Source organism: Symphodus melops, assembly GCF_947650265.1.
Source record: "Symphodus melops genome assembly, chromosome: 5".
Classification (NCBI taxonomy): Eukaryota; Metazoa; Chordata; class Actinopteri; order Labriformes; family Labridae; genus Symphodus; species Symphodus melops.
Genome location: NC_136695.1, coordinates 11,215,262 through 11,242,057, shown reverse-complemented (window position 1 = coordinate 11,242,057; position 26,796 = coordinate 11,215,262). Strand labels below are relative to the sequence as shown.

The window sequence follows — 26,796 nt, the reverse complement described above, 5'->3', positions numbered from 1 at the left end:
GCACAACTTTAAATACTGTACCGTAGACTGGTCAGCTGAGTGAGTCAATACACGTTCATGCCATATTCAAGAGCATTACCCCGGCCTTCAGCTGTGAATTCATGGTATGGATGTAAAGCCCAAACATGAGTGATGTATAGCAGAGGTCGTAGCATTCCTCCCTCACATGTAAGCCTCCATGCTTCTGCTACCCATCATGAGTCTATCCCCTGTCTTCACTGTGATAACAGCTGTAACAGCTTAATGAGAGTAAGGTAAAATATTACACACTGGGTTCACTGCACACAGATGGCAAAAGGTTGCTAGAGAGCAACTGGAGCTCAGCCATGCTGTACTTCCTGACAAACTGAGTGACACAGTGCAGCTATAGAGTAAAACAGGAAGAACTAAATTAGCAGCGATTTGGACTTTGAGATAAGAAAACAAACAGCAGGGAGTTGGTTTTTTTTGGGGGGGGGGGTTTTGGATTGTTGTTTGACCTGTGGTTGGAGGGAGAAGAGGCACACCCTTCAGAGACCCGGCGGTCAACAGACACACAAACGCAAGATAGCCCCTGTTTAGTTTAACAGAAGCTGCCTAATCTACGCAACAAATCAGGCACTTATGTAACAGCAGTTTTTGCAACCCTTTTTGGTGAAAACCCCGGAGCCAGCCACACCATTTAGGGTCTCTGCATCTCCTGTCAAAGCCGAGGAGAATATGTCTGTAAGAAGGTATTTGGAGCTGCTAACAAGCTCAACTCCTCCGTGTTTGGTACGTCAGACCAAAAGAGATTAAGTGATCCGCTAACAGAGCAGAATGTAACAAGTTATTCCTTATGGGACGTTTGTCGTCCCCACAGGAGTGTGTGGAACTTCATGGTGTATTATGTGTGTGTGTGTGTCTTCACACGTGGGGCACATGCCCCCACCCACCTGATGTCAGCTGCGCAGGGTGACCTGCTGTGACATTTCTGGCCCATGTGGTGACTGTCACGCCGGCCGGCAACAGTTGCCCTGAATACCAATGACCAGCAATAAACTCTTTGCCTTTCAGCAACAGGAAATGACGGGAGTGACTAAGAAAAAGGCCGACCCTCTCACACACACACGCACGCTCACACTCATCATTACCTGGTAATATAAATGACCAAGTGTCAAATCATGCGCGGAGGGGTATTTCCATTCTCGCTCACTTCAAATGTAAACCCCCAAAGTCTTTTTTTAAGTCTCACTGGCACTGAAGCGGAAATGTTTCCACTTTCCACTCCGGAATCTGGACAGTGTTCAATGAGGGGGGAAAAAAAGGACTACAGTGTATGAAACTGTATTTGCCTTCATTCAACAGATTGCTCCTTTACAACAGACACAGATGCATATATAAATATAAGCCACAGTGGAACAGATGGTACTTCGATTACTGTCAGAGTATGTTAAACAGGTTCTCCACTGTCAGACTTCTCATAATGTTGGCCTCATGTGCCTGCTTCCGATTGGTTGGTGTTTACAGTAGCAGTGTGAATTGAAATAAAGAATGTGCAACATTTTGATCCGGTAGCCTTTAAGCGCAAGCATAAAACCGAAACGCACCGACGCCTCGGCTCTCCTCCAGCAACACACCTCCAACCCTCCTCGCTCATGTTAGCGCGAAGGAGTCAAGCTGAAGTAGCGGACAAAAATTGTCCTTTGCTCCAGCTGCAATCTTCTGTTGCCTGCACTGTTGTGTTAGCAGGCAAATGTTAACACACACTCTTAGTTTCACATTTCTTATAAATGGACACAGTGTGATCTATTAACCCTTAAATGACACTCAAATAAGCTGTGAGCATGTTAATTCCTCTTTTCACTAGTCCTTGATTAAAACAGCTTTAATAATCTAGGAAAGCAGTCAGCCATCCCGTCTATGTAAACACGGCTTCGACAACAACACAGCCAGCGGCACTTTCGCTTTTCACTGCTATATTTAAGTGTAAACTGTTGCACATTCTTCGTTTAAGGCCTTTGCGTGTTCTGCTTTGAAACTTTCCAAAATAAGGAAACGGAGGGAAGATTCTGTCATGTTCAATTTGAAAAATTCTGAAGGAGGGAAAAGTTTGCAAAACAGCTTTTGTTTAAGATCAAGCCCTCCTTTTTTTTTTTTCCCCTGACTCCCTACAGGGCCGGTCCCTGGAAAGGGCAGAACACCTGTCATTGAGTGTTTTCGTAACATCTGACTCGACTCATTATGACGGATATATTTAGACGTCACACCTGGCTAAGTCTTTGTGCGGCCATAAATGTAACAAACGATTAACTCTTTCTCTGAACAGTATTCTGTGAAAGGATGACACCTATGGACAACGTAGAAATAAAATAGTTTGATCATGTACTTTTCACTTCATCTTCTTTCTCACACACTTGCACTATTGTGTTCACACACAAACGCGCGCGCTCAGGTATTTCAGTCCACTCTTAAAAATTGTTCTGGAGGGGAGTGTTGGGAATCGAGGGGGAGGGAGTGTTCTCAGAGCTTAAGAGGTTGTGACTCCTCTGCCTTCTTTAAAGACCTTTCCATCTACAGTCGGATGTTACTACATTGGTATGCATGCATGTGAGTGTGAGTGTGAGTGTGTGTGTGTGTGTGTGTGTGTGTGTGTGTGTGTGTGTGTGTGTGTGTGTGTGTGTTTGTTCGTGTGTTAACCTGCAGTTAACTGAGAGGCAGTTTTGTTGTCTTCTTCATTAACATTTTCATAGCTCACTGGAGCCTTGAAGCTACAATTCCAGACTCTAACTGGTCCTAATGAAGCGTCTGAGCCCTGCCCTGCAGAACAAAGCAGGGGGAGGCACACATAGTCTTTGTGTGAGACACAGCCCAGGTGTTAGAAATTCAACATTTTCCACACAAATGTGTTTTCCACTCTCATATTTTTTTTTTTTCCTCTCCAGCCACAAAGCCATGTGTTATAGCCCTTGTAAAACTCAGGGAGAAACTCTTCATGGTTAAATACCACAGGGCACCTGGTTTGTTTGAAAGAGGAGCACAGAGGCTCACAAGGTGGCAACGTTACGGAAGTCTTTTGCAGTTAAAGAGAAAACAAGATGTCAGATAGAATAAAGTCAACAGTGGAGGATGCAGACATCTTCATCTGCAGGACGGCTGCGTGAGGCAGCACATACACATCTGTCTGACTCAGCAATGTCTTGCACAGCTTTTGACAATTTAATTCAGCAACGTGTATGAGGTCTGAGTACACTGCTTTCATATGAGGATGTCAAGGTTGAAGGTGCATCTCCTGAGTGGGTCTGAATTTTGTATTTTGATCACCACTAATTGAAGTTCTTAAAAAAATATCCTTCTGTTTGAAAACAATTTATTCCTAAACCACAAAAGACAAGAAAATCAAAGATGGAGAGAGCATTTCACCGCAGCACAGGTGTCAGAGAAGAACAACAAGAAACAGACAGAAAACAGATGCTAAAGAACGGTTTAACTCCAAACTGCCTCTATCACTCTTAATAGACACAAAATAAAGCCCCAGTTTAAGTTTGAAGCTTTTCTACTGTGTCAGAGCTCAAGGAGACATCATTGTCTTGATCAACTATCAAAAACCTTAAAAGATGTTTGTTTTACACTTAACATTTTACAAAACATTTACACTGACAAGGAGCTGCAACCAGATTTCTTTTCATATCATCTCTGCTCAAAAGCAGTTGAGCTCGAGGAATGAGGCCAGACGATTCAGAGGACTTGAACTTTGTTATTGAACTTTCACACTGAGACAAACTTAAGAGTTCACGATAGGCTTGTTTTCCTTAAGATCTTAGCACGAGACTGTTAGAAATGTAAGAGATCCCACTCAGGGTTCACTGTGGGACGAAAGACGAAACACAAATAAGATCTCATCTTAAACTTTAGTTTGCAATGTGCAGGATCCAAACAATTTAGCAGACACACAAACAGACGGCTGTTTTCAAAGTTTCACTTACCAAATAGCGTCTTGGAATTTATGTCATGAAGTAAATGTGGTTTAAGGTTTGTGTTTCCACAGTATCTGGTTTTATGGGTTATAGCAGGTGATTATAACTTCCACACCTCATGTTTAAACTTTAAATGATCTCGAGCAAACATTACTTCATGTTATTCACTGAGTGTTTTTCTCTCACACACTCATAAACAGTCATAAAACACCAGAGATTTAGGTAAAAAAGAGCAGCAGCTTCTGTCCTGAAATATCGTTGGGCGTTTGACAGGAAAGCTGAACAGATTGGATGCGCATCCCTCCAGAGTGTCTCTCTTTACCCCCTCCCCATAAAAGGCTCGAAAGGAATCCAAACAAAGTCACGCTTATCAAGCCCTGCCCCAGAGTAACCTCTGACCTGAGCTGTGTGTCTGTGCTGATCCATCCCAGGCAGCAGGATGCTGACACACATGAGAAATAATACAACCCAGAGAAAAAAAAGAGGAACATTACACTGACCTGAAAGAAAAATGAAAACTCTCACAGCAAAGCTCAAATGTCAAAAGGGACTAATCTGAGCATTTTTAACACACACAGACACACACACACACACACACACACACAGACACACACACACACAAATCAGCACACACGCGCACAACACAGAAACACACCCTGCATGTGTTTGTTTCAGTTGGTGAATCTAACAGAAATACAGAAACGTTCCATTACAGAGATTTTCCTATTTGCATTGTAGGTTAACCGGTCGTCTCAGCTCTGAAAGGGCAGCGTTTGGCTGCACTACACAAAAAAGAAAACGTCCTAAAATGTCACACAACTTTAGAGATCTCCACTTTGCCAAATCCAGAGATTCTATTTTACCAACGGCCTACTTTCCATGACCGTCTCACCTGGCACTGACGTCTGTGCATGGCTGACCTCAATATGAATTCAACACTTTGTGTTTGTCAGTGTGGGATCTAGCCTTAGTCTGCTGCAGAGTCATAGGAAAATAAACTGGCAAGTTTAACTGATTTTAATGGAAGAAACAAAAGCTTGTCATTGTATTATTTTTTGACCTTTCTGAGAAATCTGTCAGCTCTATTGTTAAGTTTGTTAGGGACCATTTACAAAATACACAGTCAGCTAAATTAATGAGAGGAGGAGATGCATTGAACCAGACTTAAGGCTGGTTCACACGGCAGGATTTTAAAATTGTCGGCCGATTTCCCAAACTTGAGAGACCACACACATGGCGATGAATAATCAGAGGTTTTACAGTTTTGGTCGTACAGTGTGTGGTGTGCGGCCACACGGCAACAGCATCACACCACACACCAACCGATTTCACTCGCGAACGTCCCCCGATCAGACAGGAAATCTCGCAAAACCTCTCGAGATCAAACGTGATTCCAGAGTCAACAAACGGACGATGAGGATGTTATAGGGATCGTTTGTGCTGTTTTTATCTGAAAAACAGGCTTTTAAAAAGAGGAGTCGGTCAAAGGAGCGGAGACAACGGGAGCATGAACTGTACTTTCTACATGTTGATATGGAGGTGAGTAGTTGACCGGTGATTTCGCTACAATGTCACCTCGCTTTCTGATTGGCTATGTGTCACATTCAACAGGCTCGTGCTCGTTTTCTCCTCGGGGGACACCACACATGATGAGAGATCGGGCCAAAACAATCCAACATGTTGAATATCCCCGATTTGAGATCGGAGTGGTCCCGACATTCTTCCGACCAGACGAGAGCGTTCTGAACACACCACACACGGCAGGATGATCTTATAAGATTATCTTATGATGATCGGGGCGTCCTTAAGATTATCGGAAGGGGAGAATCGGGGCCAAAATCGGCGTAATTATCCTGCCGTGTGAACCAGGCTTTAGCTGATTAGCTAAGATTCCATCTGCAGTCCATTAGCAGTCAGTCACACAAACGACACGAAATACACAACACAATAAATGATTACAAAATCTGATCAGGAGCTAATAAAACTGCATTAGATCATACTCACATTCCCCTAACCTAAAACTTACCAAACCTTCCTCCGTTCACACAAAACGCATGCATACCCAGTACCACACACAGGGATCTGGGTGTGGCACTGGGATTCTGTGACTCTGCATGGACGGACACACACACACACACACACACACACACACACACACACACACACACACACACACACACACACACACACACACACACACACACACACACACACACACACACACACACACACACACACACACACACACACACACACACACACACACACACACACACACACACACACACACACACACACACACACACACACACACACACACACGAAAATTAGACAAAGCTTTGTGGTATAAAATCTCTGTGAGTTGATCCCTCTGTATAATGAAGAATATCTCAAATATGTCATGTAATGGGACCAAACTGTTCCAAAAATATTCAAAGAAAAATACATCAGTATCTGTGTGAGCATTACCATTTTCTTTTGTATTTTTGGTTAATGCTAATAAGTGAGTGTTGGCTATCAGTCTAAACTTAGGAGGTGAACATCCTAGCTTGAAGCTTGACAGCATATTAGCATATTAGCACTGTCATTATGACAAATCAACTATAGCACAATGTTAGCTTAAAGGTCCACTGTGTTTGTTAGAGCCACACAGAGCTGCCCGCACGGCTGTATCGCGTCGGGTATTAGTTGACCGTTACTTGATATGTAAAAACACCATAAAAGACGTAGAGATAACTTTTTATATCTTCAGGAAACATCGCATTATCGGATTGACAACCCAAATGTAATTTAGCCACAAGACACTGAGTCACTCTTTTGTGATTTCAACTGTAAAGGTAATATAACTGAAATGTAGATACGCCTCATTTATCGTAGAATATGTTTTGGGGAGAAATAAGTTATGCATATCTGTGCCATACATAGTGTTTAGTGTTCATTAGTTGCAGGTTATGGGTTTTTTCAAGGCTCCTCACCAGTTGTTCTCTCTGAACTCTTTATTACATTCAGTAACACTCACAGGCAGCCAGCCTAATACTCTGAAATTCCTGGGAAAGATGACAAAAGATGAAAAAAAGGCCATCCACAAACTGTCAAGCTAATCTCAGGAAGTGAACATAACTTCCCTAATTGATATTATTAGTTTTAGCAGTTGGACAGAATTTAAAAGAATTCTCCGGTCTCAGAGCCACGATCTGGACCGAGTATGATGGGAAAAACACAACCAGCACTCAGAAGCTTTTAACAGACAAGGTTTTAAAGTATTTTTTACTCAAGCATGCAAACATGAACTTGCAAATACAGTGTTGCCTCTCAGCTTTTTAAATAGTTCATTCATTCACAAATTTGAGTGACAAATCACTTCCCACGTCACTTCTCGCCTCTAAAAATGTCATCTAACAGTCATTCATAGAGATAGCTGCACCATACAGTGTTTATTTGGTTTTAAAAAAGTGATGAAAGCCTATCACTAACACAGCAAAAATACAGCTTGTTAATCGTGGTTTCTATTCTTGTCGGACACAGCAGTTCCTTCTCTGCACATCAAAGCCAGCCTTGGCTTTATAATTGACAAATGTTTGATGTTTTTCAGCCAAGAAGAAACTGGAATTTTAATTACCCGTAGCAGACAATCAAGCTTGCCAAAAATAACTATTTAATTGGCTGAACATGACCAAGGCTATATTTAGGGGTTATTTTAAGCCCTGTAGGGCATAGGACAGGGCCTTGTAGGACACACACAGTGGGGAAATATGGATGCCATCCATGTCTGTGCAACCTCAGCAGTCCACCTGACATGAACATGGCAATCCCCCACACAGGCAGCCCAGTGACATAGGCATCAGCTGTTAGAATAAATTGCATTAGAGGACAGTGGGAAGACAGCCAGGCCTTTACCGACCAGCCGGCTACAGTTGAGATGGAGGCAATGAGGCAGCAGTGAGGAACATTAGAAAGAGCCAACTGGCTGATTGACTTTCATTGTATTTTAAGCCATTTGGGAAATATTCCTGGCGTCCAATTCTAGGTGAATTTAATGCTTGACTTTTTACTGTATTATAGTTGAACACTTTATATGTTACATATATCTCCAATGTGAAAAAATATGAAAACAAATATAGCACAAATTATAATGGTAGAATGCTAACACACTAAAATAACAAAGCTAAGTAGCAAGCACAACATGACCTCGAACACTCGAGTTCACTGTGTCAGTAAGATATTATAAAACAATAGGATATACAATTTGCTACGTGAGCCTGATGGGAATGTCATCTCACAAACGACTGATAACTTATGGTAACTAATCAAAAGTTTAAAAAAAAAAATAAAAAAACTCTACACTTGGCTCTGATAATGGAGCTTAGTGAACCATCAGGGGATCACAACCAGTTTGTAAATGATCCCCAAGGAGACTTAAAGTGGCAATATAAAACTAAAAGCGACCCATCCAATAGTTGTGATTATAGTCCAGGAAGGAGGAAAATTATAGCAATCTTTTCAGAGTTTGTTCAGAGGTATGTCAGTCAGAACCAAAAGGGTTGACCAACCAGCTCACTAACTACTGTCCCATGTCTAATAGATTGCTGCTGCTCTATGAACTTCAGTGAAATACACTTGAAACATGTAATTCTTCTCAAAACACACAGTGACAGATCAATGGTAAATGAATAAGGACATACTTTCTGCTACAGTTCAAAAGCTCATCACTTCAGGGAAGTACACACAGCCATTATGCCAATGAGGGGAAAACTTTGCTAGACATAAGAACGCTGTCAGCGCTCTGATAAGCAAACATCACACCTGGAAGCTGAGAGCTGTATCTCGAAGGCATCAGCAATTTCACAGGCAAATTAATTTCTTTGCATGGCAATAAGCGATGATACCAAAAGACAGCTTTCCAACAACCAGTAAAGTTTTTACATAAGATGAAATTTCAGTACAGAAACTGTACACGTTGATATGATGGCTGCCAAAGATGAAGCCTTTCAAACGTTTTGAGCTCACAGAGGGTTCATTTAAAAAGGGAATTACTCCTGTCATCACAGAGCAAGATGCATCCAAACAAACTTCTTATGATTCAGTATGTAGGTTGAATACAGTATGTATTGTGTTCATATTTCTGGACACAAAAATACATGAGTAAATCTGGAGAAAAATATTGTGATCTGCCAAAGTCTGTGTTTTAAAAAAAAAAAAAAACCTGAAGTCTCTATAGAATACTGACAAGGACATATATTTAGTGGACACGCCAGTGGATACATAGTGCAAGGACAAAGATGAGTATCTGACGAAGAACTATCTAAAACTGCTATGCCTTGAGATTGTTTACCAACCAAACATGTTTGACACATGAGGTATTAGTGGGTACATCTCCACACACACACACACACACATATACTCAGTCGATATATGTGTACTTTCCATAGTTTGTCAAGTCTTCCGACACAGTCCCATGTTCTTCAGAAATGTGTCTGAGGTTTAGTGTCACGACTCGGTGTGATTCTGCAGTATGTTCTCAAATGAGTTGAGATGTAATAAACTCAGCTCTCTTATTGGCTGGTTCATCAGCGTGCCTTAATAAGGAGCGCAAGACATCAGACAAGCACAGACGATGTCAAGGAAGGAACACACAGCAATGTCTGGAAAATAAACACCTGCCACAGGGCCGGCCTCTGCTTCACGTTACCTCCTGGTGCACAAAACGAACCACAAACACAAAGATCTCACAAAATGCACAAACAATACAATTCAAATGTGCTTCTAGCAATGTTGTTCTTTCCTATCAGTCTTTCACTCCTCACATGACCCTGCTGCCAAAGAACCCTCAAACCTAAAGAGCTGTATGTACAGTTGATGCCTTCCTCCTTTCTATGCAATCCACCCTTTGTCCTGTGACTTACAAACCAAACACAACCCCATGACCCAGACGTGGCTGTCTATTTGTCATTGGAGCGTATTGTTTACATATATAAGACTGCTGTCTAGAAATCAATGTACGAGTGGTTTAAAAATGTGGCAGCGCGCAGTCTTAAAAAAAAGAAATGTCAAAATGGGCGAGCAGGCGAAGAATAACATACAAACATGCTGATGCACTCAAAACAAGCGACAGTGATTCAGCACAAGGCCAACCGCTGCATTCTCACAACAAGAGGGAGAGAGAGAGAGAGAGAGAGAGAGAGAGAGAGAGAGAGAGAGGGAGAGAGAGAGAGAGAGAGAGAGAGAGAGAGAGAGAGAGAGAGAAAAAAAACATTTGGGGCAATATTTATAGAAGAGCTCTCTCCCTCTTCCTGATGATCTCATGGAACGGATGTGATAAAACTCGGAGGGGGGGGGGGGGTAAATGACTAGTGTGATATAGGCAAGAGTGAAACCTAAATGAAAAGCACCTGGAAGATGCTGCTGACATCCTCTGACAACAACAAAAAAGAGCAGAGTAAAAGAGTATCCAAGGTTCGGAAAGATTGGTCCTCTTCACAGACCTGGATTGTCTTACACCTGTCGGAACTAAGTCATCCGTCTTTCTCTGATTCTTTTTCTTCCCCGCGTGAAGATTTCCAAAAAAAGTAAAGTATGTAAGATAATCCAGCCTAGACATGCTGCGCTGCACACCGACAGGATGAAGGGGATAGAATGAGATAAAGATTTGAGAAGAAAGCCGTGAGCTACCCGCGGTGTATTAATGAATTTCACTGGAGCTCAGCAGCACCTGTTAATGTCCTCTGTTGTGACTGGATGGAGGATAACAATCAGCAAGAGCGCTCAGATTTAAACTAAACCCCCCCCATTACACTGCCTTGCCGAGGTCAGAGGCCAGTGGAGCCGGTTTGTTGCTGCACGGTCACATATCAAAGTTAAGCACGTCTGTAAATCCAGCGGGCTCGCACAAGTCAGAGACGCAGCGTGGAGGAGTGACAGCGAACATGTGCTCCAATCAATAAAACACTCAGCAGTCAAGAATATGCAGCATGCCTTGGCTGCCACTCTCTTCCACACAAACACACACACACAAACCAAAATGATCAAAGGCATGGCGAGGTGCGAACAATCACGTGTTGGCACCTGTGCCTGGTTGAAAAAAAAAAAAAAAAAAACCCACAACAGTAGACAGAGGAGTAAGAACCTCCCCTTACAAACACGCATGCAGAGACACCTCCTCCATCAAGCATGTCGCCGTGCCGTAGCTGTCATCACTGTAATGTGAGTGCAGGCTCCTACCTTTATACATCTCTCTGACGTTTTCATAAGCCTGGATGAAGTCCTGCTCCTCTGCATTGGGAGGCAGGTAGGTGGGCTCGTACATTGCCATACCGGTACTCTCAGCCTCTTCTTCTTCTTCTTCTTCTCCTCCTCCTTCTTGATGTTTTTGCTTCTTCTTCTTCTTCTACTCTCTTCTGGGTCAGCGTCTCTCCCTCTCTGTCTCGGAGTGTCTGGATGTATGTGAGGGAGCCTGTGCTGTCCCCTGTCTGTCTGTCTGCTCTCTCAGCTGTGTGTGAACCCTCCACAGCTTCAAACTTCATTCCAACTCCCCCCCCCCTCCTCCTACTCCTACCACCCTCCCTCTCCCCGTCTCTTCCATACCCTCCCATAGCCTGGCTCAGAAATACTAATAGAAATGTCAGGCCCCTCCTCTTAAAGATACACAGACTGGATCAGCAGACGCACACGCGCGCACACAGTGAAAGCATGACGCTTGCCAAGCAGAAGCACAGCCGCAGCAAGGAGAGCAGAGCAGCAGCATACGGCTCACTGCGAACACTTGGGCTGGATTAGACTGCGATGGATGCCAAAGTATACTCCTCTAACTGTCAGACAAATGTTACAAATTCAGTTCTCTTGGATGTTATTGCTTGAAAAATGCCAGACTGAATCACATTGAACAGTGTGTTTGATACATCTGTTTTAAATTCTGTCAAACGGTCCAGTGAAACAAAAGCTGCTTGCAGGTAAAAATAGACACACTGCAGGTTCCGGGTGACTTTAAGGTGTTTTTTGAGATGTATCTCAGAATGTAATATCAAGGGGACTTCCTGGCTAGAATAAGGTGCAACGAATATTTTAAGGATGCAACTTTCTGATCACTTTGACTAAGAAGGGTCTCTTCCATAATCCTGTGTGGCCGATAGCTACTGAACATGTTGGTTACTTACTTTGACCTGACGAGTAAGTGAGACACTATACAGTACCAACAACAAAGCAGTCATCTAGAAGATTCTACTTTAAGTGTCAAATGGTTTAATATCTAAGCTAGTAGAGTTGACATGATGCCAGATCTTAATTACATTTTTGTACAATTGTGTAAAGTTCTAATCACACACATAGCCACGGCCACATAGCCTACTGCCACTACAACAACAACAACTACAACAACAACAACAACAACAACAAAAGTCCCAGGGGCATCAAGCATCAAGTCATTTCATATTTTTAATATCCAAAACAAGCTGGAAACAATGTCGAAACTGCACAGATATGTTGCCAGCAATTAAAACAATCTTCTGTCTTTTTCTATTTTAGACATATGACAGTAGTTCAGAGGCATTTATACTGTTGCATTGATCGAAGCATTTTTGAGAACTATACTGCAGAATCACACCGAGTCGTGACACCTCAGAAACATTTCTGTAGAAAATGGGACTGTGTAGGAAGATAGATCATTTTCCTTGCGGTTATTGCTAAAGCTAGCTATAGATCATAATAGAAAGTGCACATATTGCCTGTATGTGTGTGTGTGTGTAGACATGTTGCAATGTACCCATTAAGTTTCCACACTTGATACAATCGATCATTGAAATGATGACGATTGTATCGTTTTCCTCCTGCATTGGAACGTCAATAGCAATGAAAGATATTGAAAATGTAATTACTGTAATTCTAACACTTCCTGTTTGAGGGAACCACAGGGCTCGCTACCCGTCACGCGTGTCTCTGATAAAGACAGCTCATTGCATGCTACCTGAGCTAACTCTGAAAAATTGTCAGCATCTTTGCTTGTTTACTTTTGAACAGACGGTTCATGATTTTAATCCTCAAAGATCCATGTGAGCTATCATGACATCATACCAAAATAAAATGGTTTACTTTGGTGTGGCAAAGTCTTCTTTTATTGTTACACATTGTTTCAAATTAAATAACCTTCACACCCATGTTTCTTGAAGTAAAACAGGATTTCATATATATATATATATATATATATATATATATATATATATATATATATATATATATATATATATATATATATATATATAGTGTAATTCCTGCTATATATCAGTCAATTTGTATGTCACAGGAAAGCCGATGCCCCGCCTTGTCTGTGCTGCAGTAACGCCGTCCAACTGGTAGCTGTTAAGTCTCTTCTAGTCACTGAGAGAGTTGATGTCTGCAGCACCATGAATACATTCAGAGGTGGTTGCAGAGCAGACATGCCCTTGACATCCAACTGTTGGGACAACCATGAATATTCAAACAGAAGCCCTGAGCAGCCATTCCAGACATAAAGGAATGATGGGTAAGAAACCAGTCAGCTACATGTCAACATCTCAAGAACTCATTGGTTACTTTTATTCAATTAAGCTGTGAGTGTGGTGAAGAAACAAGATGACTTCATGAGATACTATGATAAATACCGATGCAGGTTGTGGCATTTAGAATGATTAACAACGGTGGTGTTGGCAAACAGAGAGAGGATGGAGACACCTAACAGAGACATACAGTGATGTCTTGCAGCATTGGATTGGAATCTTAAAAGACCTTTTCTGTTGAGCAGTTTTATGAATGTATGCCACATAAAAATGAAGAGGAGAGTAAAGAAGACATCATGCTGGTGTGCGTAGGAGTCTCTTGTAGCACAAGTGTAGCAATCTGATGTAGGAAAAGGAAAATCCCTGCAGCTTAGCCCAACTATCAGACATCTCTGGCCAAGGCCGCACTGACATCAGCCAGGACACTTCCCTCAGAGGAAACATGATAAGTCTGCTCCAAACTCCCTGTTTTCATTACTGCTGTGGAAATGAGAGCGGTTGTGTGTACTGTATGTGTGTGTGTGTGTGTGTGTGTGTGTGTGTGTGTGTGTGTGTGTGTGTGTGTGTGTGTGTATAGATACAGTAGGTCGACATCTCAACACTCAACAGGAAGTTTTACTGGCAGACACAAAAGAAGTCAGAGACAATTTCAATTCAACACGTTTGCTCTTTCTTTCAGACCTTATACTACTCTGATTTAAATACAAGATTATAGCAGTAATGTGGATTTACTTGAAGAAATGTCACGTAGATAAGAAGCAGAGGAATAGAAATGCTGGAGGTGGGACGGATCCACAATCTTTTATCGACATTAGGTCCGATATTAAAATAATTTACAAATCGAATATCGAAAAGATGAAGCCGATCAATGTCACTAATCGAGAAAGATTGTTGGGCACTTGAAACATTCTGTACTCGCACAGTCTAGCTTTGTAGATATTAAAACTGAACTGTAGGAAAGTGCACACACATGGTTTCCATGACGATGCTCAGACGAGATGCTCCGATGCCATCAAATGTACAACTCTTACACTTGAGTTTAAACAATCTTGACAGTTGTTGCTGCTTCCTGTTTGTATATGAAGCCGGAGCAATGTAATGCAATGCTGTGTTTAATACAGCTTTGTGTAGCATTGTACAGAATAGCAATAACAATGCCAGTTATGATAATAAAAACAAAACAGTAGTCCAAGCCACTGTAATCTCAGATTGTCCATGTTTAGTATCACTGTGATGTTTGTGAAGTGGATGTTATCTAGGAACTAAGTAGAAGCTAAGTGTAGGTACATAAAACTGAACGTTTAACACCTCACCCACTTTTAACAGCCACTTATGCTGGATCTCCTGACATCAGTTTCCTAAACACATGTAGTGGTGACACTTAGGAGATACTTAAATATATTACAGGGTACTGAGAGGATCATTTTAGCCTATAGTGGACACTGCCAGAGCTCGACACCCAAATCTGGCTTCAGGACATCTGTTTATTTAGTTAAGCTGTGACTTAAAAAAGGCTCATGATCTTGTGGGGTGATCATGGATGTGTGTGACGGTGTGTGTGTGTGTGTGTGTGTGTGTGTGTGTGTGTGTGTGTGTGTGTGTGTGTGTGTGTGTGTGTGTGTTTGCAGCCAAAAGTTTGACTCCCACATCTCATTCAACAATACTGAACAGGTGCAGGCCAGACTCCAGGCACATGCATGTGGTCTTTTGTTTACTCACGCAAGGTCACACATTAAGGATCTGAATGTTCGGCTGTATGTTGCAATGTATATTTGAAACCCTCAACACAGCTGTGTGTGTGTGTGTGTGTGTGTGTGTGTGTGTGTGTGTGTGTAGGTGTGTAGGTGGGGGTGTGTGTGTGTGTGTGTGTGCGTGTGTGTGACCTATATGTATACATAAAGCATCTTGTGCATGTACATTAACACTTCATTTAATGTATGTGAACGGTCCCAGAGGATGAATGTAAAGAACATAGTTATAATATCCTACATCCGTAACCCATACAAATAAAGGCCAGACAAACCTCTTCTTCTATTTTGTACAACTTTATTTACTCCACCACTTCAGTTACTTTTTACTCTTCAGATTTCACTTTCCAAAATATTGTTTTCCAGAGGAAAAAACCCATTAAAATCACTATTTGATGTATGATAAATGTTTTTCTATTGGTTGTTAAAAGCTCATCCCTCATCTTAAGCCTCATACACTTTCGACCCTCCTGTGTTGTCATTAAATTTAATCGATGAAAGGATTGATCTTTAAGGAAAGTAGTACAACACACATTACGATCTTAAAACATCATATGTTGTATCATAGATCTAATTACTTATAAGCAGTCCAAATAGATTCAATTTCATCAGTCACCAATACCTTTAGAAGTAAAATGTAAGATTTTGGGGTATAAAAAAATGTGCTGTACTTAGAAAGTCCATTAGCACGATTAAAACTACAGATGGGGTTGTGCGAAAGAAAAATCTATAAAATGTTCAGAAAAGATCAGGTAATCAATTTCTAGTAAAGTAAAACCTCCGAGTTAAGTTGATCAAAACTTTTGAGGAAAGAAATGTGGTTAACATAAAAACATGATCATCCTGGTCCCAGCAGAGGGCTGGATTCAGACTGCTTGGTTAAAACAGTTTACATGGTAGTTGACGTTTGACAGTTGACAGTTTTGCTTCGATGACAAAGACGTTGATTTAAGGGTTGTAAAAAAAAGGATTTTGTCCTCCTAAACATATTTCCCCAAAACCCGTCAACAGCAAACACTCTAATCCAAATTAAAGCTGCTGTGAATGTCTTTCAGTTTGTGTAGATTCTGGCGCCCCCTGTGAACACAATTTGCAGAGGGTTGCACCTTTAAAGCTCTGCTTATCTGGATTGTGTTCCCCTAAATCCTGTCTCTGGGTGAGCTGGATTCCCTGATCCTAATAAAACCAGATATTTTTTATCAGGATATAACATTTTGAACAACATTGCGCTTAATGCTCAAGGTGCTTTTACATTACATTTCATATTCACCCAGTCAAACTCTCACCCACACAGCAGCATCAACTTATCACTTTCATGTGTGTCCACATGCAACTGGTTATGTCACTTGGAGGGGTTCAATGTCTTGCCCAAGAGAACTTCAACAACACCAACCTTCTGATCGAGAGGAGATCGACTCTACCAGTGAGCCACAGCTGCCCAAAACTTTAAAATTACACAACAGATATCCTCACACTGTCAACCCAAACAGGTACATTTTGCAATGTGTGCACCATTGATCACATTCACAAGTTATTTGCCGAGTAAACAGGCAGTGTTTTGTTTATTTACAAGCATGCTTCTTTCTGTTTTCACTTTGTTTGGACCGACTCACTAGACAAGTGAGGTTACGTCATTAACATGAATAAAAAAAGAATGTTCACACCAGTCGGTTCTAAAAATGAGTCTTCACAAATAAAAGCGCATCCTCCTCACACTCAAGCATCAGGGGGATTAAAAAAGGAAACAGCTCACTGCTGATGGAAAAAAAGCCATGAGGGGAAACAAACAGAACCATGTGAAAAATACAAACACAAAAACACACACATATACACAAATAGAGTGTAAAACTGGCCACCAGCGAGACTGATCGACTGGCTTTGGAAGATGACAAGCCTCTGAGCAGAAGTGTGGCAGATGTTTTTAAGGGGGGATTAATGACCGACCTAAACTAGAACAGGATTTCTGCTCAGTTGGATTTCGAATGAAATGAAATGATCTATAAAGTAAAGGATGTCTTTGAGATGTCTCATTCAATTCAAACTGACTCTTTATCATTGTCAGCAGCAGACTATGATCAATACCACAAAGGGCTAAAGAAGGGCAATTCATCCTAAAACCTCATCCTCTAAATGAAACACAGAGATGAATATGTGTTTGTTTCTGTCACAAGTATCTCATTTATCATGTATTATAAGTAGAGAGCAGTTTATCTGCATTTTCAGCCCTCCGGCCCTGACGGGTCCAGAGTTCCTGCATGAAAAGATCCATCATCTTCACCTCCTTCTTTCCCCTGACTCCTCTTGTCATCACAATTTTTAGAGGCCCATCACACCTCTCCGTCTATTAGCCATGCAGCGCTTTGGCTGATAGTGATACGTCATAGAGCAATAGCAGTGCAATGTTACTGTAATCAAGGTAAAATAACAGAGAGACAAGCATAGAAACAGAGCTGGCTCCCTCTTCTGGATGAACATTTCTGGCTCAAACCCACTAAAACACAGAAGTCAGAGGTAACGGGGCATTTCTCCTTTTCTCTTGCCTGGAACTGTTCAAGTCGTCACAGGTCACTGACAGGAATTGAAACTGATGTTGAGGTCCGGCATTCTTTCCCGAACAGAGCATGGAATGGTAAAGGTCTAGAGGTTGAAAGTATAAAAAAAAAAAAAGGGGGGGGGGGGGGGGGGGTGCAGGAATAAAGCTGTTTTTGTCTGAAAGACCCTCTAATGACGTCTTACCTTATAGCCTGCTGCAATAAGGCGACACTCTGTATCACAAGAGGCACAAGGAACACACTATATAGCCAATGCTCTTTGAGACAGCTGTGGGAAATGAGACACATTTTTCCAGAAGCTGGGATGACTCTCCAGGAACATTTCAGGCTGTACCAGCCTCTTTGACAGTAAGCGCCATCTAGTGGGCAAATGGGTCACAGCTTTCTGAGAGGAAAAAAAAAACACAGCTTAGTTCAGTGCAGTGCTTCATTTTTATAAAATGAGATTTATTAAGATCAACTTTGTAATCTGCAGGTAAGATGGGGTTTTTTCTGAGCCTGAGAAGCATGACTTCACACAAAGACGTTTTTATGACGCTTTCAGGAAATGAGATCAAGAGAAAGACATAATATGACATTATTCATCTCTAATTATTTTATTCAATGCTTTCTATTGTGCTATAACGAAAGGAGCCCAAGGGCAGGACTCTTCATGTCTTTCTATGGAGTAGCTGTCAGTGGTGGACTTGGTGCATTTGTGTATAATAAGGCCTTGTCCACGCGTAGGCGGGTATTGTTTAAAACAGAGGTTTTCCTCCTCTGTATCAAAAAATGATCCTGTCCACACACGCTAAGTTTTCAGAAACCTCTTCGTCCACATGAAAACGCACAACACACTTTCACAGCTGTCATGAGCATGCTATCGAATCGTGTCGCCCCCTCAACCACCGCCAATCACAAGCCAATACCACCAGACTGACACGTCCCCCTGCATATCCTCTTACATGCTCTTTTGTGAAGCGTCTCGAGATAGCAGTTCTTATGAATTGGCGCTATACGAATAATGGTTGACTGACGGATTGAATACAAAAAACCATGTCCATGACATGCTTCAATTTTCTCGCCACCCCTTTGCAATGGCCATTCCATTTTCAAAGTAGTCCATTCTGGCGTCTCTGCTCATCAACGTTGTGAGAAAGTCACTGTATATGTATTGCTTGTGTAAAGTCCAGTTAGCAACGTTAAGACCAGCACTAGATGGCGTTTGCACTAATCTCGCGTCAACTAAAGTGACAGTGTCGCACAGTGACGCCAAAAGGAGAAGAAACCGACACACAGTCTAACATCACAAGCCCAAAAATGTGTTTTCAAAGTCTACACATAAATGCCTCAAACAAAGTTTCATAAAATCTTCGCCTTGGAAGGAGGTTCCAGCAGGTGCATTTTCAGAGATCCAACATCTTAGGCCTCGTCTACATGTAGGTAGCCATCTAGTGCTGGTCTTAACGTTGCTAACTGGACTCATAAAATCTTCGCCTTGGAAGGAGCTTTCAGCAGGTGCATTTTCAGAGATCCAACACGCTGTTTCCACATGTACAAAAGGCAAAAAAAGCACAGAAAAACCTGTTTTCAAAAACACCTACCTAAATGTAGACAAAGCCTAAGATGCATCGTCTTTTCTCCACTCCTATAATAGTGTACCATGAGAACATGAGGGGCAGGGAGTGGGTGACTCACATGATTCCCCATACAGCCTGTAATACATCATCCATGTAACACCGTGGTTATACGAGAGGCTCTGTTCATTAACTGTAATCATTTTAACACTTAGGCCATAATCTGCTTCTGTTTGTGTATCTGTGTTTGTGAGAGAGTCTCTGTGTGGCGTCGTCTCAGTGTCAGATCATAGCCTCCCCATTATAAATAATTGAGGAGTCTGCAGAGATGTTTGCCGTTCAAATACAGATGGATTCTCAGAGCTAACTCTGGAATACACACAACATGACTGCAAAGACTGTTGGCGTTCAGCTCCATGTTACATCAAATGACTGTCTATAAATGTGTTGTTTGTAAGTCTTTTATGTCATTTCTATCCTCCATTTCTGTAAACTGCCTAAAAAGGTCCAGGCTGAATGGTTCATGGACTGCACTTTCGAGTGGTCCAAATACTTACAGTAGAGCCCTTGCAGTTTAATACTGAGAACCTGTCATGTGAAAGGGTGACACAGGCTCTTAAGCAAAGAGTCCCACCAAATGGGCACAATCTTATCTCGTCCACACGCATTCGAACTCCAATGGCTAATGCCCATGGACACTTTGAAATGCGGACTGCAGGAGGTGTGAATCTGAACCACCCATCGGCCATTTAGAAGACAACGCACTCTTCGCTGAGCCACAGCTTTCCCTCCCGCCTGATGGATCCTTCCTGTGAGATAGAGGCCGACTGGTATTGAATATTTGAGAGTTATTGAGAAAAAAAGCTGAAATAGCAGCCTTTTTCAGCGTTGTGGTGAAAAGCCATTAAACCCCATCGCTCTGCTACCTATAAAAAGCTCAACAGATTGCAAAGACTAGGTCAATACATTTGTACTACAACTGACTAAACAACTAGAATTACTTTGGATTCTTTATAAGGTGAAAGCTCCTCAAGGTAAACTACTTGAAGGTGGAGTACCTAACATATCACCCAGAGTACTGATCTCATGCATGTACTTAAAGTTCTGTACATTCTCCTGACCAGCTCCAGAGGTGACCTCTGACCCTCTCTCTCCTCTTCTACTGACCTCAAAGCCAAACTGAGGACAGTAAATCCTCCCTGCGAGCAGTCTGACAGCTGACTGACTGAATGGAGTAGTTTCACCCTCAGTGGTTTGTGAACAACTGTACACGAGGAGGCGGTAAGATCTATGCAGCATAAAACAAATGCATAAATGAGGCCGTTAATACATCACATACTGCATCATAAGGTGTCTGAAAAGAGATCAGGTCAATAAAGCCAGTCATCAGCTGCACTTTAGAGTCGTGGCTAAGATTACAAAGTTAATAGGCAAATATTACTTCTAAAAACATGTACAACTTTGCCTCTTTCTACCACTGCGTTTCTTTTTGAAGGTTTTAAGTTTGGGACTTTCTGTGCCTTTATTTACAGACAGGACGGTGCATAGAGTCAGACACTGGAGGGAGAGGGAGAGTCCAGGAAATGAGCCACAGGTTCGATTCAAACCAAGGACTGCCTGCTTGGAGAACTATGACCTCTGTACATGTGACACACACACTAACTAAAAGGTTTACTTCACCCCTCCACTCTGGTTCTTAACAGTGTCAAAATGTGGATTAATAAATCTGTCACCTATGCAGCTTGAAACTGCTATTCAGAAATGGTGTGTCCTGCTTCATTTAATTTAATTACTCAAACTGTAATGATTTTGTCATTTTTTACATGGGTTTTGTACTTCTATGCAAACCATGCAAAGGAATATTTCACACAGGACCGTGGTCATGTTTAACTTTGAGTCCACAGGAAATATTTTGCTTCATATCAAAGGAAGCATACGTCAAGAAGTGCAAATTCTGAGCACACATTCTGTGGGCGCATCATGGAAGAGAGACACACAGGCTTAGGACTGAATTCCATCTGCACCCTTCTCTTCCTCTCCAGCAAGCTGAAGGAGACTATTTGATTATTTTTTTCATTCAGCAGCAAGCCTTCTAGAGTCCTCATTCTGATCTAACAACAAACAACAAATCAAAATATACATTTTTTGTTTTAATATCTGAAGCCATTCATGTCGAATAGGCCTGCAGGATAGGACATAAATATGCCATGTGTTGGGCTATATTGCAATAATAATATGAATCGCAATAAATTAAAAAAATAAAGTACAGAACACATGATTTTGCAATATGTCCCTGCTAAATCCAGAAAAAAAATCCAAAGAACTGTATTTTCCTTGACTAAATCAGCTAAATCTGCCCAGTGAAGAACGCCTTTGTTTTTGTCCTGGGCTGGTAAGAAGTCAGCACCAGCTGTCTGGTCCACCTCATCTGGCCTGCGAGCAACAGCACAAGACTGGGAGGTGAAAGTTGACCTGGGGAAGCAACTGAAATTCCCAGAAGCTGTTGCCACTACAAAACTGCGGCCTTACATGCTACTTATCTCCGAGACCTTCAAGCAAATGGTTCTACTGGAACTCAACGTACCCTAGGAGGACCGCATCAAGTAGGCCAATGAGAGAAAAAGGGCAAAATACACTGAGCTAGTGGAGGAGTGCCGGAACCACGGGTGGCGAGCGCGGTGTGAGCCCATTGAGGTGGGATGCAATCACGCAGAGGGTTCGCTGGCCGGTGTCTCTGCAGGGCCTACAACATCCCAGGCATTACAGGGGCCAGTGAGTGAAGGGCCATCAAGGAGGTCACGGAAGCAGCAGAGGTTGCCTCAAGGTGGCTGTGGATTAGGAGAGGTGGGGTGGAGTAGCGCTACCTGGACACAAGCAGGAGCCCGATCAACCCCAGCTGGGTCGCCTGGGTGAGAATAGATGATGTTCGAAAGACCTGAAACACTCTAACATCACTGACGATGTGTCCAGGCTGCTTTAATGTTGCGTTGATGTTATAAGCACTAATTAAAGAGAGAGTAGCTGATAGTTAGCATTAGGGTAAAACGTACGCATGGTGATAAAGCAATGTTTGGTGGACAGCATTAACCTAACATAAAGTGTATTTTATTGAGATAAATCCAGACTTTCACAAATGTGTTCATTAAAAATACAATTCTTCAACATTTATTAAATTGGGATTAATCGCCAAGCCATGAGCCAGAAGCTTTAGATACATTAATACACGGGTTAATGGCTGGAACTATCTCTTAATGTTACTACAGATATAAAAGGGTAGCATTCATTGTCTTCATGTCAGCATAAGTGAACATATTCAATATATCGCAGAACTGTGGGATTTCTCAGTTTTAAAAACAGCACATTAGAGCTGACAAGAACTTGTGCATAATCCACTTCTGACACCCCTCTCCAACATCCTCATCAAAGTACACTCAGTGATTTCATAGCAGGGAGTTCGTCAGTCAGCAGAGCTCACTACAACAGCTCAACCTCACCCTCGGGTGCTGACACAGCCTGGCCTGGCCTTCTCTTAAAGAGAGGAAGAGCAGTGCAGGATGTGGACGCAGACCTATTGTAGGTGTTAAAGTTATCCAAACTTCCTCTTATTCCGGCAGGAACAGCATTCCCAAACAACTGCATCAAAGACATATTGTTGCTAAAACTGGCACACGGAAAATGAGCACTGCAAAACTCAAAGATGGAGAACTCTTGATTCTGACCCTTTGAGAGATCCTCCAAGAATATACACGTTACAGCTTTCAACCGTCTCAAAGACCAACATCGTTTTAAGACCAAGTCTTCTTCATTTAGAGCAGACGTGGGGGTTTTCCTGCCTAACGCACTCAAACTTGCTTCAGTAGCGGAAGCTCTATTTTAATTATTCTCCAACACTTCTCTTTTTGCAATTTATGTAATGCAGTTTCTTTTTGAATATCCGCCAACATGTCTCCAGTGTATTTGTGACAAATCAATATTGGGTTATAACACTGAGCTGTTGAGTCAGGCTTTACTGCATTGAGGTAATTGTTTTAGTATGCACTTGGTCTTCACATAAATAACACTATTGGGTAATAACAGTTATATGATATTCTATCCCTACTGATCCAAGCCATGTTACAATATACTGTACACATGGTACATATTTTCACATATAATAAAAGATGATAACTTGACATTTCTGATAAACCTACAGGATGTCTGTGGTTCACTGCTGCAGTCAGTTCGGTGTGAGGCCTTCACCGACCATGACTCGTGTAATTGTGTCCCAACACTTGGCCTTTAGTAATCAGCACATCACCGCAGTGGCACTGCTAACCTGCAGTGTAAATAAATAATGTGTTTCCAGCATTGGAAAGGATCCCAGCCTATTGTTTGAGAAAAAATGAACCACACCTCACACTTTGAAAACTAATGTCTCTGTTTTGCTACTGTCCTTGACCTTAATGTATGTGCCTGCATGGAAGCGTATCCTGTCAAGCTGGCAAAACCCATTAAAAGTCTGCAGGAGGTAGCTTACTGTATGTACGTAAAGTCTTGTGTTTCCTTTTTGCTTACAGTATAACTTACTGTAAAATGTTAGCACCTACTCAGTGACCAAGCTTATCAAGTTTTTTAAACCAGGTAAAGCAGCTCAGGATGTTTAGTCAAGCAGGAATAGAGATACTGCATCACACTGTTCACAGTCGAGTGAACCTCCGCTCGGCAAATGGGACAAATATGGTCAGGATTTATGACTAAGCCAATTTTTATATATTACACAATTATACCATTCTACGAACAGATACTTCATGCTATTTCAAAACAATAATAAATCAAGCCACATAAAAAAGATGAGCAACCACAACACCAGTAAAAAAATGTAACTCAGCCCTCTACGAACCAAGTTTTTGCCAAAATATAAACGAGGACATTCTCACAATGGTTGAGATTTAAAGAGTTTTCATGAGGAGATGTGGCAACACTATGTATAATAAAGGATACTCTGTTCATAATGATATTCAAAGAGAGGGAGATTCTTGTTCTGACTACAGCTGGATACAACAACAACAACTGATGAATGTATAAAACACGTTTTAAAATACACGCCCCTTTATCCCTGTAAACTTGTTTCAAAAGTCGATTGCTCACAGCAGCCAGCTGCCTCTGTGGACAATAGCTTACAACTAAATGGAATCATAAGATCATGAGCGCTGTTTCATTGACTTCCCCTGGTTTCAGGTTTAAGTCCATGTTCACCTTGCATTCTATCTGAGCACTCAGAAGTGTTTATATGAATCGTTTGTGTGGTGAGAAGAAAAGCGCAGAATGTCCTTCCTGTCTTTAACAGTCTGCTGACAACGACACTGTTGCTTTTTACTTTGTTTTTTGTTTTTTTTCATTCAAGGTCGTTTTTTGACCCAGTAGAGAGGGCGTTAAGAGGATCTGGATACAAGACACATTTCGTGGTGGCAACAAAACAGGAAAGATCTTACATGTGGAAAAGAGCGCCGGTGGTATCAATAGCGCCTTTCTGAAAAGTCGAAAGATTTTCAACTCACACAAAAGACGCCGGCACACAATAAAAGACCGTAGGTGGACACTGGGCATAAAAAAAATGCAGAAAAAGCATTTTCTTGATCAGGGAGTCCCATTATCAGCCATATTCACATATCTGTTGTAGCAGCAGAAATAATACTTCTTTTTACAGCCTGGTAGAAACGATGACTTTAGTCTAAATAGCTCATATTTGAGGCATAAGAAGTTGACTGAGAGTTGGATATGTTGGAGGCGTGTGCCAGGGGGGTGAAGGCTGCTTTGTTTCCTGCTTACTCGTGGCCAAAGTCACTGTATCCCTCTCACTTTAGCGCTGCCTGATCCAAACACATTGCAGTTGAATTCTGTTGTGCTGCTTTAAAACCTTTTGCTTCACTGCAGTAAAGGTGAAGGCTTCAAACACAGAAGGTCAGCTTTCTAGTGTTACAGCGAGAACATTACAACACACAGTGCAGAACGATGGGGAAACAAGCAATCAGTTCTTGTCGTCGTCCTACCTGCGATGCGAATAACAGCTCGCTCTGCTGGATCCAGGACCTCCCCTGACGCTGACTTGGAGCGTTTCACCCTCTGGTGTTTGGACAGGTTCCAGGGAAGGGTGTCTCCTGGACAAAGGGCGCTGCTTCTCTCTCCATAGGTCTCCTCCACTGGGGGTCGATCCCTGCGTCTGTCTTTGCGGTTCGCCATCACCTACCAACCAAAAGGCATTTAAAGACAGAGTGTAACAAATTTGGTCTGAAAAACACCAACAAAATCTCAACACCCCAAACCAATTAAAGCACTTGCTGAATATGAAGACCAACACAGCACCACCTCAGACTTCAAACCTACAGTATGACATTAAAAAATACATTTATTTCTACTTGTGTCACCTTAATGGCTACATATAATTTGTTTTTCTTAATTTAAAACTGTTCATTAGAAGTTATGCAATACAAAGCACGATTATTTCCCTGGTTATTAGACTGGGCCATTCACCAGGCTAATCATTAAACCTCTGACTCATTATTCTGAAACCATGAAGAACCAAGAGCTTCAAGCAGAAACACCAGAGCTGAACAAAACAGTGAGCACTGTGTCAGGCTATCTTCTTTGCTGTGTGCTCACTCTTCAAATGTTTAACTGCCAAAGATTTATGGGAAGATAAAACTCAAAATACTGAGTGATAGAGTGTCCATAAAATGCAAATTGGATTGATAGACACATAGTGGCCTGTGGACATGCCTGCAGGGAGAGGCTTCATATCCATGATAACAGCATATGGACCTTTACCTGTTTATATGCAAAAGAAAAACTTGTGACATTAGCCATACATGGCTTAATTTAATTTACTCTGCTTACATCAGCAAAGGAGAAGAAAGTCAAGAAAAAAATGTCTAGAACACTAAAGACGTCATCTGTTTTGTTTGTTTTTTTTGTTGTTGTGTTTTTATCTTAATCTTCCTCCTACATGGTTGCCTTATGCCTCCATAACCCAAAATGCACCTTGACCAACACTGAGTTGGAAGTTTGTGTGTGTGTGTGTGTGTGTGTGTGTGTGTGTGTGTGTGTGTGTGTGTGTGTTTGGATCAGTTGTGAAAAGGGTTGTCTCTTGGAATTGGAAGGTTGGGGGATTGAAACCCCACCTTCTCCAGCATGCAGCCACATGTGTGACGTGTCCTTGGACACTTAACCCCAAGTTGCTCCCGCTGCTTCATCGGTGGCGTATGAATGGATTAGTTAATACTGATGGACACATAGCAGCCTCTGCCAACAGTGTGTGAATGGCTAGCTGTGACCTGCCGTGCAAAAGCGCTTTGAGTAGTCAGAAGTCAAAAGCACTATACAGGCTCAAGTCCATTTAGCATGAATGCTACATGCAGCTAATTTGAGCTCATGGCCTCAAAGAGAGATGAGCAGCTAGTAAGGTCTCATGAGCTCAATTGTTCCTGACTCCACAACCCCAATTT

At 41.9% G+C, this 26,796-nt stretch overlaps 2 protein-coding genes across 2 annotated transcripts in view; both read right to left on the bottom strand.

The window, feature by feature from the left end:
• LOC306824087 (plectin-like) overlaps positions 1–11,488 on the bottom strand; it is a 115,158-nt gene extending 103,670 nt beyond the window's left edge. Inside the window, exon 1 of the mRNA XM_079344056.1 lies at positions 11,154–11,488. Within this exon, the coding sequence (XP_079200182.1) occupies positions 11,154–11,244 (91 nt within the window). The 5' untranslated portion in view covers positions 11,245–11,488. The remainder of the gene's footprint in view (positions 1–11,153) is intronic.
• The window catches only part of LOC306824090 (microtubule-actin cross-linking factor 1-like), a 54,459-nt gene extending 28,861 nt beyond the window's left edge, over positions 1–25,598 (bottom strand). Inside the window, exon 1 of the mRNA XM_079344066.1 lies at positions 25,345–25,598. Within this exon, the coding sequence (XP_079200192.1) occupies positions 25,345–25,534 (190 nt within the window). The 5' untranslated portion in view covers positions 25,535–25,598. The remainder of the gene's footprint in view (positions 1–25,344) is intronic.
• Positions 25,599–26,796: the final 1,198 nt, after the last annotated feature.